This window comes from Gracilinanus agilis, chromosome 1, assembly GCF_016433145.1.
Source record: "Gracilinanus agilis isolate LMUSP501 chromosome 1, AgileGrace, whole genome shotgun sequence".
Taxonomy (NCBI): domain Eukaryota; kingdom Metazoa; phylum Chordata; class Mammalia; order Didelphimorphia; family Didelphidae; genus Gracilinanus; species Gracilinanus agilis.
Window position 1 is genome coordinate 436,832,929 of NC_058130.1, and position 19,141 is coordinate 436,852,069.

Consider the following 19,141-nt stretch of genomic DNA (forward strand, 5'->3'; position numbering starts at 1 on the left):
AGAGAAAAAGTCTACTAGGAGCTGTAGAGTAACTTTATGTGCATGTTTTCCTTAAGATTTGTCTTACTATCTTTATACTTTAAGTATGAGCCCACTTTCTCCAGGGACTTTTGTATGCAAGGGTAGAATTGACCCTAGTGTGCAGAAATATTTTGTACTAACTGTTCATATTATAACAGTTTAGTTAATGACACTTTCTAAATATGTAATATAATCTGAATGGTCGCTTTTCCATGAGCACAGAGCTCGGGCATTGTGTCTAATAGTACTAGAATTCAGGACCCTCAGAGTTACTCCTAAAACCTTGAAAATAGTAGAAACCAAGAATCTTGGGACCTGACCTGCTAGGTATGTATGTGAATTAACCCCAGAAGGGCAGTGACACATAAATGAACTCTCAGATTGTTAGATTGGATAATAGTAGAAAACAGCATGGATTAAAAAGGATGGAATCAGATTATGGAAGCTTTGAAAGCTAGTAAGAAGAGTTTTCATTTTATGTCATAAGCAGCAGGGAGCCACTGTAAATTCTTGAGCATGGAAATGACATAATAACAGTCATTATAATCGATGAATATGTACTAAATATGATAGTTTGACCAATTAGAGAACACTCAGCAGCAATTGAAATAACTTTTGAATGCAATGTTAAAGTCACTGAACACATGTCTATGGTCATCATCTCTTTTTTAAAAATTTCAAAGCTGAGACATTTGGCTGATGGAATCTTTGCTTTAATACTAATGAATTAATTATAAGCTACTATTTTTGAGCTGAGCAAGGATCATTAATGCCATGTAGTGAAGCAGACTTTTTTTTTTCAAAATAACACTGTTAAAAACAGGTATTTCTGCCTCTATCATAAACACTGAGTAAATTTCATTCTGGGTAGCATTAACCCTGTCTTTTGGCTACAGAGAAATGTTTTCAGTAAAATCAATGAAATGAGAACAAAATGTTCCCATTCCTATGCATAGATCACTCAGCAATATTCCAGGAAGAGTACTAAAAAAGTCATTTAATTAATTTCATTTCTTCCACCAATAACTGTTCATTTGAAGTAAAATTGTCAACTACAGCCAATTTTAACCTCATTTTAATTTTCTGGAGAAAATAATTTAAGTTAATTTGTGTTAATATTTGAAAATATGGCAATCTGTGTCAGAAATATACTTTGATTCTTAAGTAATTAACAGGGACCTACAATGAAGAATCTTTAAAACCAGCTTAAAATATACTGAGTGCAATTAATTATGTCAATCTCATAATGCACATTATTGTACTAACCTTTTCTTTCTTATGACTCTTTGTCTTAAAAAATATCTTATTTTCTGTCTTAGTACCAATTCTAAGACAGAAGAGTGGCAAGGACTAGGCAACTGGAATTAAGTGACTTGCCCAGGGTCACATAGCTAGGAAGTATCTGAGGCCAGATTTCAACCCAAGTCCTCCCAACTCCTTGCCTAACACTTTATCCACTGTGCTACCTAGCTGTCCTGAATGTTGATTATCTTAAGAAATACCAAGAAATGAACTAAAAATGCAAGTTTCAAAGGGAAACACTGGAAACCCCAGCATCCATTAACCAACCTACATGTACAAGCCCATATTGAAAGGGCAGGTGTATTCTAGTATAGAACATTATGAAGTATAGCAGGCCAAAGTTGTTCCTGGTTTGAAAATATCTTACAGGAAAAGGAGGAAATTTAACAAAAAAGCACTAGAACTCAGAGAGGTTAGGAAAGGCTTCCTGGAAAAGTTGGGATTTTTGCTGGAAGTTAAAGAAAATCAAGGAGGTCAATAGCATAGTAGGGAGAATGTTATAGAGAGCTAGAGAAAATGCCTGGAATGTTTTGTTCATGGAACAGAAGGTCAGTATCATTGGAGAGAAGAATGCACATTGGAAACTAAAGTGTAAGAAGATTGGAAAGATAGAAAGAGCTTCTTCTGAATAACTTTGAAGGCTAAAGAGTACTTTATATCTACTACTGAAGGCAATAGATCACTGGAGATTATTGACTATGGAGATTGATTTCATTAGATCCATATTTTAGGAAAATCAATTTAGTGCCCATATGGAGAATGGATTGGAGTGGGGAAAGACTTGAGGTAGGCACATCTACGAATAAGCTTTTACAATAAACAAGGTACAAAGTGTTGAGGAAGAGCCCACACTAGAGTAGTGACAGTGACAGAGAAGAGAAAAGGGTATATTCAAAAGATTAAAATGACAGGCCTTGGAAACAGCATGGATTTAGGGGGAGAAACTTAGTGAGTAATCCAGGATGACTTGTAGGTTGTGAGCCTAGGAGGATAATAGAGAAGGTGGAGGGAGGTGGACTTCAGTGGGAAAGATAATGAGTTATTTTGAACATATTGAAAATATTGAACATGTTTTGAACATATTGTCTAATAGAAAGACAGTTGAAACTGCTAGATTCGAGGTTAACATCCAGAATTGGCAGAAAAAGCAGATTTGAGAATAATCAGCCTAGAGATAGAAATTAAATTCATGAGCTAATGACATCATCTAATGAAGAAGTATAGAGAAAATAGAGAAGTCCCAAGACAGAGTCCTGAGGAAGACCTACAATTAGAGGGTATGATCTGGAGAAAAATGGAAAGGGAATGGCTAGAGGACAACTGGGTAGCTCAGTGAATTGAGAGCCAGACAGAGACTGGAGGCTCTGTGATCAAATCTGACCTCAAACACTTCCTAGATGTGTGACCCTGCAGAATCAATACTGCTTATTGATTGAAATAATTGATTTGATTGACTGAAAAAAGATAAGGGTTTAAAAAGAAATGGAATGGTTAGAGAGAGACAGGAGGAAAGCCAGGAATCAAATTAATCTACTGCAGATCCAAAGAATCTATGGTCTAGCTAATTCTACACTTCCTAAAACTTTCCCAAGTTTGGCCTGAAACAAGCTGTTATCTTGGAGTAGGTGAGGCAAGATGCTGTAATAACAGTTCACTGGGTGAGATCTGATTCTTGGTCTGACACCAGTTTTAAACAAGACATTTAGCCTGTTTTCTTTTAAAATGATTATTTTGGAAATGTGTTTTTTTAATACTCACAACACACTGAGAATTATTCTCAAAATAATTTTTAAAATAATAAATAATAAAATAAAAATAAAATAAAATAAAAAATAAAGTTTAGACTGTATATGTACCTTCAAATGTTCTAGTTAGCCAATTCTTTCCCTCAAAAATGTGGCTGTCATTCTAATGCATTGACCACTCATTATGCACAGACACTAATCCCTTGCTGATCTCAGTGACTCTTTCTCTGGCTGCAACTGTGCCCTATTTTCATTTTGGCAGCATTATATGGAAGTTAGTTATTTTATCTTCCGTTCCTCAGCACTGGTATCCAGGCTGTCACCATTTTAGCAGTCAGTATAATTAGAAGTCAGCTGCATGAAGAGTACATTTTCACGTAATTTACATGAGTGAAGTGAAATAGTGACTCTATGGCATCAGGAATTAGAACAACACTTTGCTCTTTCAAGTAATTAATGTCAAAATTCTGGAGCACTTTTAAATTACAAACAGCAAATTACAAATTCCAAAACAAGAGACTATCCAGATACATGACCCACTTACCCAAATACCTCATTATCAATCTGAAACCTCAAGTCGTACAAAATCTGAGACATTGAGGAAATTGAAAGCTTTTGGTAAAATCAATATCTTCCCCATCCCACCTGCAAAAAAAGCAGATTTTTGAAAAATCTAACAGCCCTTAAATTACAAAATCAAATAACACAATTTCTCAAAAAAACCCTTTTAATATCTCTTTTTTAATGAAGAAAACAATACCTTGAGTATGTATATTCATCCAAACAACCCACATTAATTACTGGGGAAATACCTGGAAACTTTTTTATAGTGTAGGTCTTTAAACAATTTGTGAAATGCCACTATTCCAAAATATGAGTCTCATCATTGTCATTTCCGGTCAAGAAAAGTACTGGATTAAAGTAGATGAGTTTAAATACAATCTCTGTTATTAACTCCTTACCCGTGTGTCATTCAACTCATAACTTAACCCGTGTCTCTTTTCTCTTGTCTGCCAAATGAGGGAATTTGGATTAGATAAACTCGCAGTTCCTTTTTAGCTCTAAACATGTGATAGTGTGATCTACAGTCTTAGTCCCCAATTCTTTTCTGTAGTAGAATTATGCACTAATCTCCACCTCAACTGCCTCATCCATTTCAGCCAGAGACACAGAATTCCTCACTTGAATTGTCAAGGTTCATTTAAACTTGCACTATTACTAATCTTTTTCATAGTAAAATTTGAATGTGAAACCCAAGACTGAATCATTTAAAAATCTTTCACTATACAAGCTCCCAGCTCTTAATCATCGCTGGGGAAATTACCAAGTAGCTAACATTTATATACTGCTTAAGGTTTACAAAGAGCTTTACATATGCTATCTCATTTCATAAAATAGAGCCCCTGACACTGAATGACAATATTGCTTTAAGATCATTTTTGTTGGGCTTCTCTCAGCAAACCTGTCAAGGGCTGGGATAGGAGGGGAAGTTACCTTTCAAATAACCGGAAAAAATCTTCAGTCTGATTCCTGGGAACATATTTCTATGGAAGAGAAAGCCTAAATACTGTGCTGCCTCTTTTGAGGTCACAAGATGTAATCTTGTACAAAAGAGAGATGCATGTTATCGAGAGACCCCAACAACCTTTCACAACCCAGGAAACTGCAGCATGAGAGAATGTATGTGTGGAAGGGGCAAGTTCATGACTTCTAATGGAAGGAAATTTTTAGTTCAAGTTATTTTTAATGAAGTCCTTGGAAAATGAGTTCTTAATACAGTTTTTTAACAGTGGGATCTTTATTACACAACTGACTCCTTCTTGTACCTTACACTAAGAGGAATTTGACATTTTTAAGTTAGCCTAAATAAAAGTAGTGTTGCCAGTCCTTTTTAATTCTTCTTTCCTCCACAGAATGATTTTTGTTCTGTAGAAATGGTTAATAAATCTCTTGTGGGCTATATTATTATCCAAGCAACCAAGTTGGATTTTATTTGTTTCCTTTTCCTCCCATGCAGGCCTCATACTTAAGGAAATATTGTTATAATGTGTTTCTTCAAGGTATAAGGGAAGAGATTTGTAAGGGCAGTCCATTGGTGTGCTGATAAGCAAAGATCTGAACATCTTTTCACTGAAAAGGGAGACTTTAGTCTGTTGTTCCTTTATACATTTACAAGGAAAAAAAATTAAAGACTAGTCATTCAAGAATTCAAGATTATGTTCTTATGAGAAACACTTAAGGGTCTTTTATCAAAGGATATTTTCTGTTTATGCTTACAAATAACAAGTTAGATCTTATCAATGGCTTCTCATTTGTGTTTCATTTTCATACTAAAGGGGTAAAGATTATATCCTAAACATTTCTTAGTGTCTGATCTGGAGAGACCTCTCTGGACCTCAATTTGTCTATCTGTAAAAACTGAGCTACATAATATCAAATTTCTTTTCACACCCCCCCCATTCCATGTAATGTATCCTGTAAACTAGATTACCTTTGAAGCAAAGTCTCATGAGTGATGATTAGAGATTTGTTGAAAAGAGAAACAAAAAATATTGAATTAGGAATATGAAAACCTCTTAAATAGTCAAATAAAATGAGCACAGTACTGATGACCTACCTTTTATAATGAATTACATTTTTCTAGCAAGAAAAAATGCATCGAAGTATGGGAATAATTCTGATACCGTTGAGTCAATTTAATGACAAGTGGATTTACCAAATAGTCCCCTCAGGGAATATGTCCAAAGTTTTTTTTTTTGTTTTTTTGTTTTTTTGTTTTTTTTTTTTTTTTTGCTGAAAAATACTATGACCTGAATTCCAAATGTGAATGTCACATCCCTTTTGTTAAGAATATAAATCAGTTGACTGCTTTCAGATAATTTGGCAGAGTACACAGCTACATTAGTAAAAATCTAAAATATTCATGACAGTATTAACCTTGTCAGACTGCTAATTTAGTCGAAATGTCTTGTGTGTACCATAATATTATGCTATTCATTTGAAGCATAGCACTTCCAAGGGGGAAAAATAGCCCCGAAAGTTACAAGGCAACCCCACTTGTGATGGTACCCTAAATTCTCCCAATTTATAGTCTGGGGTGTTTACAATGCTGAATAGTCACTGGATGCTTTGCAACCTCAAATAATCACTGTAGCAGGCCAGGAGTATTGAAGACCTACAGAAGACACAGTTCAGAGCTGATAACCTCTCTGGCTGACACCTCATATTTTAACTATTAAGAAATTAAGGGAGGTAGTTGGGTAGCTTAGTGGATTGAGAGTCAGGCCTAGAGAGGGGAGGTCCTAGGTTCAAATCTGGCCTCAGACACTTCCCAGCTGTGTGACCCTGGGCAAGTCACTTGACCCCCATTGCCCAACCTTACCACTCTTCCACCAAGGAGCCAATACACAGTAGTTTAGGGTTTTAAAAAAAAAGAAATTAAGGAATAACTTATATAATATCTTATTTTTAAATAAACAATTTTACTTCCATTTTATCATTACCGTTCTCTTTTTTAAATGACTCCATTAATATAGGGTACTTCCAGTGAAAATGCTCCCTCTATCAATTTAGCTCAGCATTTATTCTGCAATTTGCAATCTTGGATAGTTGCCTGGGCACTAATAAATTAAGGGATTTCCCAATGTCATGCAGCCAATACATTTTAGAGGTAGGACATGACCCCAGGTATTCCTGATGCCAAGACTTGCTCTGGAACCATTTGGTCATGCTGCCTCTGTCATTGTTATGATAGGTGATAGTTTTATAGCCCTTAATAGTCACCAAAAATTTTTACAAAATGTTTATAAAACACATACATTTTCTAATTTGATCTCTTAAAAGGAAAAACAAAACTCTAAGAGGAAGGAACACCATGAACATGGCCTCCATTTTCAAATGAAGAAACTAAGTCACATGGATATTTAATGATATGGATTTGGATCAAGCTCTTGGCATGATCAACAGACCTGACAGGCAGGCAGGCTGATCCAGAAATTAGCCACTAGCTCAGTAAAGAACTTGGGAGTTCATCCCCAGAAAATTGAGAGGGCAAGAGGAATTTTGAAGTGAAAATTTCCTGAAAATGCACAAAATACACAATAATTGTGGCATTGCCAGTGCCAAGATAGAGTTATATATGCACAAAGGACCAATCAGTTACTCGAGAGAAGGGCTGGAGAGATATCTCTCTACTCTCCAGATTAGGAAGAAACTGAGTTTCTTTTGAAATAAATAAAGAGCCTCAAAAGGAAAAAAAAAGGCAGAGGATCATAACTACTATTAGGTGGCTAAAGAATAAAAGAAAATGACATAGAAGCCAGGTAGGAGGATCCCTAGATCTTTAGACAGGATTTGTAAAAGATACACTCATAATGGCTGGAGTTGGACCCTATGAGGCTTCACATGTTCCAGAGATTGCCTGTGAACATGTAAATGTCCCATTATGAGAAAATGCATCCCATACTTATGAGAAGAGATGATGATGGTGGTGGTAATGGTGGTACTGGTGGGTTCAGCCATATACTATTTTATACCACAAGTTTTACAAGTTCTTTGGCTATACTATCTTACTTATTCCTCAGAAAAATATTGCGAGATAGTTATTATTATCCCTGTTTTAAGATGATGAAACTAAGGCTAAAATAGCTCAAATTATTTGGTTAGTTTACACCAGTAGAGAGTACCTGAATCAGAATTCAGACTCAAACCTATCTGACTCCCTAGTCTCACACTTGATTGAGTATGACACTGGAGCTTCCAAACTGTCTTCTTTCCACCAGGAGCAAAGCAGATTACACAACTGTTTACTTGCCTTAATGATAATTTCATTCTTTAAAAAGTAGAGAAGTCGGGGCAGCTGGGTAGCTCAGTGGATTGAGAGTCAGGCCTGGAGACCGGAGGTCCTAGGTTCAAACCCGGCCTCAGACACTTCCTAGCTGTGTGACCCTGGGCAAGTCACTTGACCCCCATTGCCCACCCATACCACTCTTCCACCAAGGAGCCAATACATAGAAGTTAAGGGTTTAAAAAAAAAGTAGAGAAGTCAATAAGAGACGACTGCTTCTCTGAACATGATTTTGATCAATAAGGGGAAACTGGTTGCTCAAGTAGAAATCATGGAAATATTGAGAGGAAATGATTGGAACATCTTACAGTTTGTGTTATTTAAGGAGGGAAAATTGGGACTAGTCTGGTGGTCACCCTAGATGTGGATAAAGTTTTTTATATGAACTGTGTGCCCCAAATCCTGCAGAAACTCTGGGGTTTTAAAGGGGTTGTAAAGCTGTCAAGAATGAACTTTTGAACATGAATTGAACTTGAACTTGAAGAATGAATTTGAAACATTAAAATGATTCCTACAAAGTAGAAAAGAGAACCATTTCACAAGACTGTTGTGGATACACAGAAATTACATTAAATTTTAAATTTCCAAAGACATGTATAGAAGATAGAAGCAAAGGAAGGATGCTGAGGAGAAAGAATGGAATGGTCATTCAAGAACAGCATCGGAAACACTGAAGCTCAGAACAAGATGAGGCTGGCAATGGATGACAAAAGAAGTTTTAGCTATTTGGAGAGCACAAAGGAGAAGCAGTGAAGCCATAGGATCACTACTTAATGTGGATTTCTTATTAAAGATGGGGGAAGAAGGAAGTATAGAGCAAAAATAATTCACAGGGAGTTGAAACTCAAAATGACTAAAAATCACCAAGCCCACATGATTTAAATCTCAGGCATACCTGTTATCCTATTGTATAAAGTCAGTCAACCTCCAATTAGTGAGAAATTATAAGGTGAATGAGAAAACAGAATAACAGAAATATATTCCCACAGAAACCTGAAAACAATCAGTAAACAACTTGAAATTACTGGTATAAGTTTTCTTCTCCACTCCCCACCCCAACTTTTGTTAGGAATAGAGAAAGAAAGAGCTATCAGACAATAAGAACAATAACTGACATTTGTATAACTCTTTTAAAGTTTGCAAAATGCTTTACAACAACTATTTCACTGTATCCTCACAACAGCCTCAGAAAGTAGGTGCTATAATTATACTCATTTTATCAAAGAAACTGGGACTAACAGAAGCTAAGTAACTTTCCCAGGGTCATACAGCTAAAAAGACTAAATCTGAACTCCAGTCTTCTGGCTCCAGGTCTATCATTCTACCCATTGTCCTACCTAGCTTCCTAATATGGGACCAAAAACCAGTTATAGCATGATGGTGATGAGATGTTCACCACTGCTCCAAAGAAAATGGATAAAGAAAGTGTCCTTTGGTGAACGACAGAGATTCAGCTAATGTTGCAGTACTGAGGCTTTGTCCAAGGACATTTGTCCCCCAAATTTAGAGAAAAATTACAGGACTTACAATTATTTCCTCAATTAGAAATAATTAAGATTTAAATTATTCATTAAAATAAATAGCTACTAGGAGTCACCCATGTTTCCTACTCATAGGTGAATTTTTTTTCTATCTGTCCTTCCTTCCTGTTTTAGTTCCGGGATCTGAGTCCATGGAAGTGAATTCTCCTTCGGCATTTGGAAAAACATTTCATGCCAATTTGTCCTGGGTATAATTTTTTCTACATCTAACTGATGATCAGTTAAAATATTCATAGGAAGGCCCTTCTTATTTTGAGGATGAGGAAGATTCTTAAAGAGCAGGTGATTACTGGGTAAAAGAAGTGATTGAGAAAGTATTCATGGTGTGCCATGATGTAGAACAAGAAACACAGCATGCATCACTCAGTAAATATTTGCTGAAGAGTTACTACGAGCAAAGCATAATGGTAGATTTTGTGAGGCTACAAAGCTGAATAAAAAAATAAAATTAAAAATTAAATAAAAGCTGATTTTGAAAACCTAATGATCTATTAGAAGTAATAAAATGTATATGCAGATGAATACAATGCAAGACAGCATAAGATAAATATCATAAGAGTGATCCCAAATAATGTTATAGGAATTTAAAGATTAAAAACAAATTCTGTCCTCGGGGCTTCAACGAGGTATTATGGATAGAGTTGATAGAGGAGTAGAAGAAATCCATTTTGGCTGGAGAATCAGACATGTAAAGGAATTAATGAATGATAAAAAGTGTAAGGCAAATTAGTCAGATTATAGAAGATTAGTCTAAAGAGACTATATTTGATTTTGTAGGCAACAGGAAATGTCTGAAGAGAAAATGCAAGGTTTTTAATCGGGGCAATGACCTTATTAGGAGGCAATAAGCAGTGGATAGAATAGTGCACTTTAAAAAAAAAAACCTTATTTTATGTCTTAGCAACAACTCTAAGGCAGAATGTCAAGGGCTAGGCAAATGGGATCAAGTGACTTGCACAGGATGAAACAGCTAGAAAGTGTCTGAGGTGAGATTTAAAGTGGCACAAGAAGACCTAGATTCAAATCTCACCTCTGACACCAGCTGTGTGGCTATGGGACTATTGTTGCATCTTTAGCCTCTGAGGATTATACATTGGAGATAAAACCTATAAATCCCGACCTCAAAGAATTCTGAGGTTCAAAGGAGATAATGATTCTAAAGCACTTTGTAACATTTATAAATATCAGTTATTTTATTATTCAAAATCAAAAGAGTACAGTAAGAAGACTAATTTAATTTGATAGCTGTGTGCAGTAGAGAATGGAAAAAGGAAAGAATAAGAGGTCAGTTAGGAGAGTATTGAAATATGACCACATTACCTCTGAGTTGGAGGTAATGTGGTCATTTTGAATCTTCTGTCTCAGTGGGGTTAGAACTCATACAAATATAGTAAAATTAGCTAAATTGAGTTGAGACTGAAATAGACTTCCATTTAATGATATCGATGACCCACTTCTATCTAAATCAACAAAATTCTTCACTTGTCATCTGGCTATTGACAATAGAGTAGATACGGTTTCAAATGAAGTCTCCTTTTATCCATATTCTTTCATTCTAGCCTGTATCAGAAGCAGTTTAGTAAATATTTTCAGGTTATGCATATCTCTGTGGTTCTTCCAAATGGAAAGGCTAGGTTTAGACAGATTTTTTTTCCTTCTGTCCAGATCTATCTCAGTCTATCTATCCCATTATTTGATCTTTACATTCTTTGATTGTGAGCTTGGCTATGAGGTTATAAGAGAGATTTCTGCCTTAATTTCATTATCTGGTCAAGATCAAACTGCTGTTTTATTGAATGTGATTGCTGGAAGGCTTTTACTTCTCTGGATAGTTTTTGTTGCACAGGTAACCCTATACTTTCTTTTAGTTAATCTAACAGATATAATTCTAGAATAACTAAAAATAATAGCATACTACTGAGTCTGATGGGATAGGGTCTCTCTTTCCCTAATGTATTCCTCTTGGCTTGGACCCACGTGCATGGGCAGAATGATTTTAACTTTGGAGTACATTGTTATTTCCAGTGAGAATTTTGGAGTCCCTTTTTCACACTCTTCTCTTCATCACAACCCCTACCTAGCTTCTTAGAGGGGAAATTGCTTGAGGCATGGTGGCTGAAGTATAGAGTCTCTCTGAAATGAGGGCAATGTACTATAGGAATTATAAGTGCGAATGTTATTAATTTGCTACTTTAAAAAATATAAGGAGAGGGCTAGAGCTTCTCTTTCTATCAGTGATCATCTTCTCTGAAGCAGCAACTTGCACTTCAGCTCCAATCAGTGGAACCAGGACCTGAAGACCTCTCAAACTCATAAGGTCACTGCCAAGCCTCAACATTTCCTCCTTATGATCAATGTGTAGTCACCAACTCAGGAAAGAAAATACAGGGTGGAAAAGGTAGCTTTGGGCTTCGGTTCAAGCTCTCTTACTTGAATTCACCTTCTCTGTCTGCCTCATGGGAGAGGTAGTCTTCAGATGGAGAAAGACCACCACAGATAGATTTAGAACTACATAATGCCACCTGCAGTACTAAAGGAAGAAAATCAGTGAGCAGTCATTCCCTCTTTAAAGGTCTACTGAATCATTGACTCTTTCTTCTTAATACCCATTTAAGGGAGAGCACTATTGTTCACAAATTGCCCTTCAGGACTAAGTCACTGAAAGTAAACTGTAGCTTCATCATTCCCAAAGCATCCAAGCAAGTGTACAAGACCAACTGGAATCAGAGAGAGTAATTATATACAGCATTCAGATCCACTCTTCCTCTAGTTTTACTCATACTATTGGCGGAAAACTAGCTGGGATTTATCTGGCCCATTTGTTCATATACCCAGTTACGGGAAGTTCCAGCATGGGGGGTTCTTAAGGAAATTAAAACCTTGTCCTTTCAAGTACCTCACCCCTGTGCTCATACTATTAAGTCTCAAAAGAGCCATGTGGTACATCTCAGTGTTTTGTTTTGTTTTTCTTGTTGTTCAGTCCTTTCAGTTGTATCTGATTCTTTATAACCTCATTTAGGTTTTATTGTCAAAAAATGCTTGAGTGGTTTGCCATTTCCTTCTCTAGCTCATTTTATAGATGATGAAACTGAGGCAAACAGGGATAAGAGATTTATCCAGATTTATCCACATGGCTAGTAAGCATCAAAGGCTAAATTTGAACTCAGATCTTCCTGTTTCTAAATCTGGTGCCCCATTCCCTGCACTACCTAGCCATCCCCTTCATGTCTTATATAACATTTAAAGAGCTTGGTCCAGTCTTTATACAGTACCAAAAGTAAGAAATGTTAGAGAAGACCCATGGCCTATGGCAATTGATGGGTCTAAAGCTCATAATAATCCCCAAATAAAAAGTTAAATAAATTCAAAAATAACATTTTACATTTTGTCAGAGTTTTGCCTATTTAGTACTTAGGAAGAGCCAGTCTCAACTCAAGCAAAAAGAGGAAAGGATTTTAAAGAATGAAAAAATTGAAATAAAACAAAAGATAGAAGTGAAAAAGAGAAAGTGAATGGACAAAATAAGATTTCTTTCTCAAGGAAATCTTAATTCTAAGCGAGACAAATTCTTGACTATGTGAGCCTCTCCCTATGGGATAAAGAATTAACTAATAGATGAGAAAACTGACTGTCCTATGTACAAATTCTTCTGAGTCCCTTAAGCACACAAGGCAACCCTTTTATTTTCCCCAATTTGTCAATTGCCAAACAAAAGATCATCCAAAAGATGTTTAGGGCAAAAGCTGTCTGGGTGTCCCTGGAAAGCATAGGACAGCCCACTTTTGTTCAATGGATCCTTACCAGTATGTAGATGAATTCAAAAGGAGGTTCTAACTCTCATATTTTTAGGACAATCAGACAGTTAAAAAAGAAAAATCAAGTTCATATGAATTGTGAACAGAGGCGGGACTGCTAAAAAGGAATCAGTCCCTTGGTGTTGATTGGAATCATCTTGTCAAACACCATACACGTTTTGAACAGAAGGGCACCCCTGATGGGCCCAAGAGACCTGGGACACACATCCATCTCTATTCTCTAAAAAGGGGCTCCTCTATTATGGACCATGTATGTTGTCCGAACCAGGCTCAATTCTGGAGGAATGTTACATCTGATAAGAGCAAGTTAGCTCAGTTTCTTTATATACTTTTACATAGCATCAGAGACCCAGGAATAATTTACTTAAAACTTCAGTTTGGGCTCATGTTTAAGAAACTCCCCAAAAACAAAAAGAGGTGCAATGAATAACATTAATCAGGTTTAGGGCATGTATTTAATTCCTACAAACAAAAGAAATACTAAATGCCAACACTCAAGATAGGCATTCCTAGAAAGACTTCTCTAATATAAACAAGCAGCATTGCTAACAATTTATGCTCTGAGAGGAGGCTGTTTATTTTTCACCATTCTTCCCTAAGTTGGAAAGCACTAGCATTATTAGTGGAATTAAACTCGGATGTGAGAATACAAGGATTTTTCAAAGCTGAAGAGGCTTCTTACTGTCTATTTAAGGCATAATAATAAAGTATCATCTGCCTCCAAAACTCAAAGTCATCTGATTAGTAATAGCGACCCAATATTAGGGAATTCAACATCAGCCTTTTATACTTCCATTTACCTCGATGATAAAGATCTGAATGACTATGATGATTGTGGTGGTGATGATGGTGATGACTGTGTAGATTTACAAAGTGCTTTCTTCTTCAAGAGCTCGATGTGCTAATGCTTATGTAGCCTTCCATCACTGTTAGACTACATTTTTAAATGGCCAAATTTCATATAAATTCTGCTCTTATAAGTATAATTAGGAAATAGATGTTGATAATTCTACCATTTAGACAACAAAATCTCTCTAAGAGTGAGCTGGGAGATTAAGATTTCAACTTTGTCCTAGGACATCTCACTCCCTCCTGTATGTCTCCAGAGCTGCCCCATGTTTTTATGTTGCCAGGACAGGAGATGGGCTGTAAACCAGGAAAACTCGGGGTAGGTCACAGGTGTCTGGGAGAAATAATAATAAGTACATTATAAAATTCTTACTTTAGTAGGATTTAAAAAAGTTTTAAAGGACACAATTTAAAATAGATGATGAGTTAAGGTAGAGAAAAGGGGGTAAGTTCCAACAGTTCCTTTTATTTGTTTTCCTTAAGCCCTCTAACCATTGGAGTCACCGTCCATTAGAAGGTGACATAGATTTGTTCTTTGCTTGTCCATTTAGAAGAGACCTCTCATGTTCTGCCAGGAGATTGAGGAAAGGGTCTATAAATGACACTGCCAGCAGAACAAAATTGTTCTGTTGCTCTATGTGTGTTTGTCTGGAGGTGCAGAGTCCCTGACATATTTCTCTTCTCCTATTTTTCCCTCAAAAGATCTTACAAAATTTCTATTGTACTGGAAGAAACTATGAAGTTAGATTCCTCTCTTCCCAAGCTAAGAAGAAATTCAAATACCAGGGACTTAGATCTTCAATAACCATTGAATGACTGACAGTAGGGGTTTTAATAATTAATTTCTAAATATTTCCTTTGATGGTTAGTTCGTTGGGGAGGTGGTAATATCCTACAGTCTCTAAAAACTAATATAGGGATAGCTATTACAATGACTTCTTTCCCATATTCCTAACTAGTGCTTGACATTTGCCTAAAGAATCAATGGTGTGGGATAGAGTCTGTTCAATCTTTTTTTTAAATCAATAGTTAACCCAAATTAAATTGGAATTTCCAAATCAATATTTCCTCAACAAAATTTAAGTCCCACCACCAAGCACCAATTTTCCAATAACCAAATAGCTTTAGTGGCTATTTGCCTCATTTTACAGCTATGTAACACATAATATGAATTTAATAAAATATGCAATAACATTTCCATAAAGTATAATACTTCCAAAAAGTATGCAGTCATTTAAACACAACTATATACTAGTTCCATGAATCAACATATGTATATGTGTGTGTATGTTTATATAAACACGTATATATGTGCACAACCATATATAGCTTCCATATTATAATGTAGACCTTGAAAAGAAACAAAGAAAAGAAAGGAAGAAAAACATTCACCAGTGAGCCCCTGCTAGTGGAAGAAGATTTAGCTTGATTCCAACCTCCACAAATATATTTAAAGATCTTGGACAAAGCCAAAAATACATAATTGGCATCCTACTCAAATGCATAATCACAATAATATTTCCATTTAAAGTGGAGTCTATGTGTGGTTCATGCCTCCATACAGTGTTTTTGCAACCAGAAAATCGTACAGGAATCTTAAATTAAGTGGCCAGGTATCTAGGATGGCTAGATAGACAATAAGGCCTCATACCAAAATGTATGCAACAAAACTGCCTTCCATGTAAGACTTTTGTGTTCATGGGAAATGGGAACAAAATTTGAAGACACGAGGGAATAAGGAAACTCTCTGTCCTGCAAAGCCTGATAGGATTGGGAGCAGAAGTGGGAATTCAGGTAGTTCATATTTCCTCTCAAATTAGTCTCACAAAACAATATGAAGGCTGTTCTGTACCAGGACTGTCTTCAGCACTATGTGCTGATTGTTTCTTTCACATTAAATTGGACTCCATGCATGTGCCCACTAAGCAAACAGCTTCCTATGATATACCTTTCCCATTTGACATCCTGATTTCACAAACTCCAGGCTTCAATTTTTGTCCCGTGGATTTCATAAGTTCTTGATAGACTGCTGATCTTCTGGATCATACGCATATACACACTGTAGAAATGGCATTAGACCAGTGGTTCCCAAACTTTTTTGGCCTACACCCCCTTTCCAGAAAAAATATTACTTAGCACCCCCTGTCACATACTATCACCTCCCAGTTATTCACCACTCCCAAATGCACCTGTGGCCATCACCCCTCCTCTGGATAGCTGCAGCACCCACCAGGGGGCAGTGGCACCCACATTGGGAATCACTGCATTAGACTATATTAGGGCAAGGACTTTCCTCCTATTCCTGTACTTCCAGTCACAGTATCTAAATACAATCGTAGAAGATAATAGACACTCAATAAATGCTGATTAACATCAGTATTTCTCTGGAGAATCCAGTGTTTTCAACGCTTCCAAGGTAAATTATATTTTAAAAACATAAAGCAAGTCTAATGCAAATTCTTAGAGACATATATAATGCCACAGTCCTATTGATGATTTTGGAAACTTTGTGCCTCATACATAATAAATGCTTTATAAATATATATGTATATACATACATATATATGTAGTTGAATAAATTTGAGGATCATCGGATAAAAATATAAATGAGGAAAACATTGTCAGTATTTTATAATTTTTCATAATCATTTTTAGGAACTCCATTTTTGAGTGCCTTGTAGAGAGAAAGGATTGTGCTAGACATTGTGGAACAAAATGAGGAGCTAGAATAAAGTGGTAAAGTGGGAGAGCTAGATTAAGAAAGTCCTGAGTTTTAATCCTGCCTCAGACACTTACTTGCTCAGTGTCACTGGACAAGTCAATTAACCTACTTCTGCTTCAGTTTCCTCATCTGTATAATGGGGATAATAATATCTAACTCATAGAGTTGTTGTGAAGATCAAATGACATGTGAGTAAAGGGTTTGGAAAACCAAAAAAAAAATGTTTTGGAAACAAAAACATGCTAAATTAAATACTAGCTACTATTTTATATATGTATGTACATATATGTATATACATTTTATATGGGGAAAAAAAACATTTATTACCTTAATAGAGATTGTTCTGCAACCGAAGTAATAGGTGCTGCTTTTCCTTTGATTGGAATCACTAACGAATCTCCATGGATGGATAAATGCTTATTATAATGGATAGTTCAGTTGTGACAGAAAATCAGTGTGATTTTTGTGAGAAAAATCAAAAGAGGCATCTTGGCAAACTTTTAAAGAACAACAAAACATGTGCTTTTGTTCCCAAGTAGAATAACAACAACCAAAAAAAAAAAACCTAAATGTTTTCTTTTTTAGGTTAACCATGTTCTGGTATGTGAATGGCATTTCTCTTTCAATAATTTAAAAATCCAATTTGAAACATAATCTCCTTGGGGAAGAAATTGTGTTTTCCTTTATTCTCTGCAGAGCTGAACACATTCGTGAAACTCAATAATAATAAATAATGTAATAATCCTCTCTAACCATGGAAAAATATTTTAATATGTGTTTTTGTTTATGAGAGCCTAGGCTAACGGGAGTCCTTTTAAAACCCACTGTTGATTTTTAGTTACTATTTATACAGTGCTAGTCATTTGAAATATCTTTAGTAGTTGTTTTTATTAATCACTACTTTGTTCTAGGAGCGTCTTCTGCTCTCTTTACTGCCTGCTCACATCGCCATGGAAATGAAAGCAGAGATCATTCAGAGGTTGCAGGGACCCAAAGCAGGCCAGCTGGAAAACACAAACAACTTTCACAATCTCTACGTCAAGCGGCACACTAATGTGAGGTATTGTGCTTTGTTCATGTTTGTTAGCAAGATTCAGCAAATGATTTGGCCAAAGAATAGACTTCCTGGTGCCTGCATATCCAAAGTCCAGATCTTGATATTACATCATTAATTCTTCCCCCCTCCCCTTAAACCTTTACCTTCTGCCTTAAAATCAATGATAGGAGTTGGTTTCAATGCAGAAGAAAGGTGTTGAGTGACTTTTCCTTGTGTCACACAGGGAGGCCAAATTTGAACCTAAGTCTTCCCAACTCTAAACCTGGCTCTCTATTGGCTCTGCTACCTACCTTCCCCAAAATCATTAATTCTTAACTGTTGTTCCAGTGATCATATTCCTTGTTTTAATGATTGTTAAATGTTTTGACAATATGACTGCCACCTTCATGGTTGCTCTTGGAACTTTGCAGTCATTGAAATGCTGAATAATTTGTGTTCCTCTGTACTTTCTTGGGATATCTTTCTTTCCCATTCATTATCCTATTTTTTCGCAAATGAATATTATTGAAATATTTTAGGTCCAATTTTTGAAGAGCATATTAATAAAAATAAATTGGTATAGTAGTTAGAATGCTGGATTTGGAGCCAGAAAGATCTAAGTATAAATTCTTGCTCACTCTTTTAATAACTATGTTAGTAATAATAGTTCTATTGTTATTACTACTTATTTAGTTATAAATTATATTTATTTATAATGAATTTATTATACATTATTTAGTAATAAATAAATTTAGTAATACTAGGAAGTAGTAAACTAATAACTTGGGCAGGTCACTTACCTCCGCTCTGCCCTAGTTTCCTCATTATTAAATGAGTGTGTTTGATTTATTGGCCTCCAAGAAGCCTTAAGACTGGAAATGTACGGTCCTGTGAAATGCTAACTGAGACTCGGGCAAATGTTTATTTAAAATGTCCAAAGACAAAATTGATTGTGACTTTAAGGAGCTTAAGAAAGAATGGAGAGGCAGCTAGGTAGCTCAGTGGATTGAGAGTCAGGTCTAGAGATGGGATGCCCTGTGGCCTCAGATACTTCCTAGCTGTGTGATCCTGGGCAAGTTACTTAACACCAATTACCTAGCCCTTACCACTCTTCTGCCTTTGAATAAATATATTATTTAGTTGTTATTCTAAGCTGGAAGGTAAGTGGAAAGAAAGAAAAGAAGGAAGGAAGGAAGGAAGGAAGGAAGGAAGGAAGGAAGGAAGGAAGGAAGGAAGGAAGGAAGGAAGGAAGGAAGGAGGAAAG

General features: G+C 36.0%; 1 protein-coding gene across 1 annotated transcript in view; it reads left to right on the forward strand.

Moving 5' to 3' along the window:
- Positions 1-19,141, forward strand: part of ADCY2 (adenylate cyclase 2) — a 574,349-nt gene that overhangs the window by 402,668 nt on the left and 152,540 nt on the right. Inside the window, exon 5 of the mRNA XM_044681919.1 lies at positions 17,753-17,901. Within this exon, the coding sequence (XP_044537854.1) occupies positions 17,753-17,901 (149 nt within the window). The remainder of the gene's footprint in view (positions 1-17,752; positions 17,902-19,141) is intronic.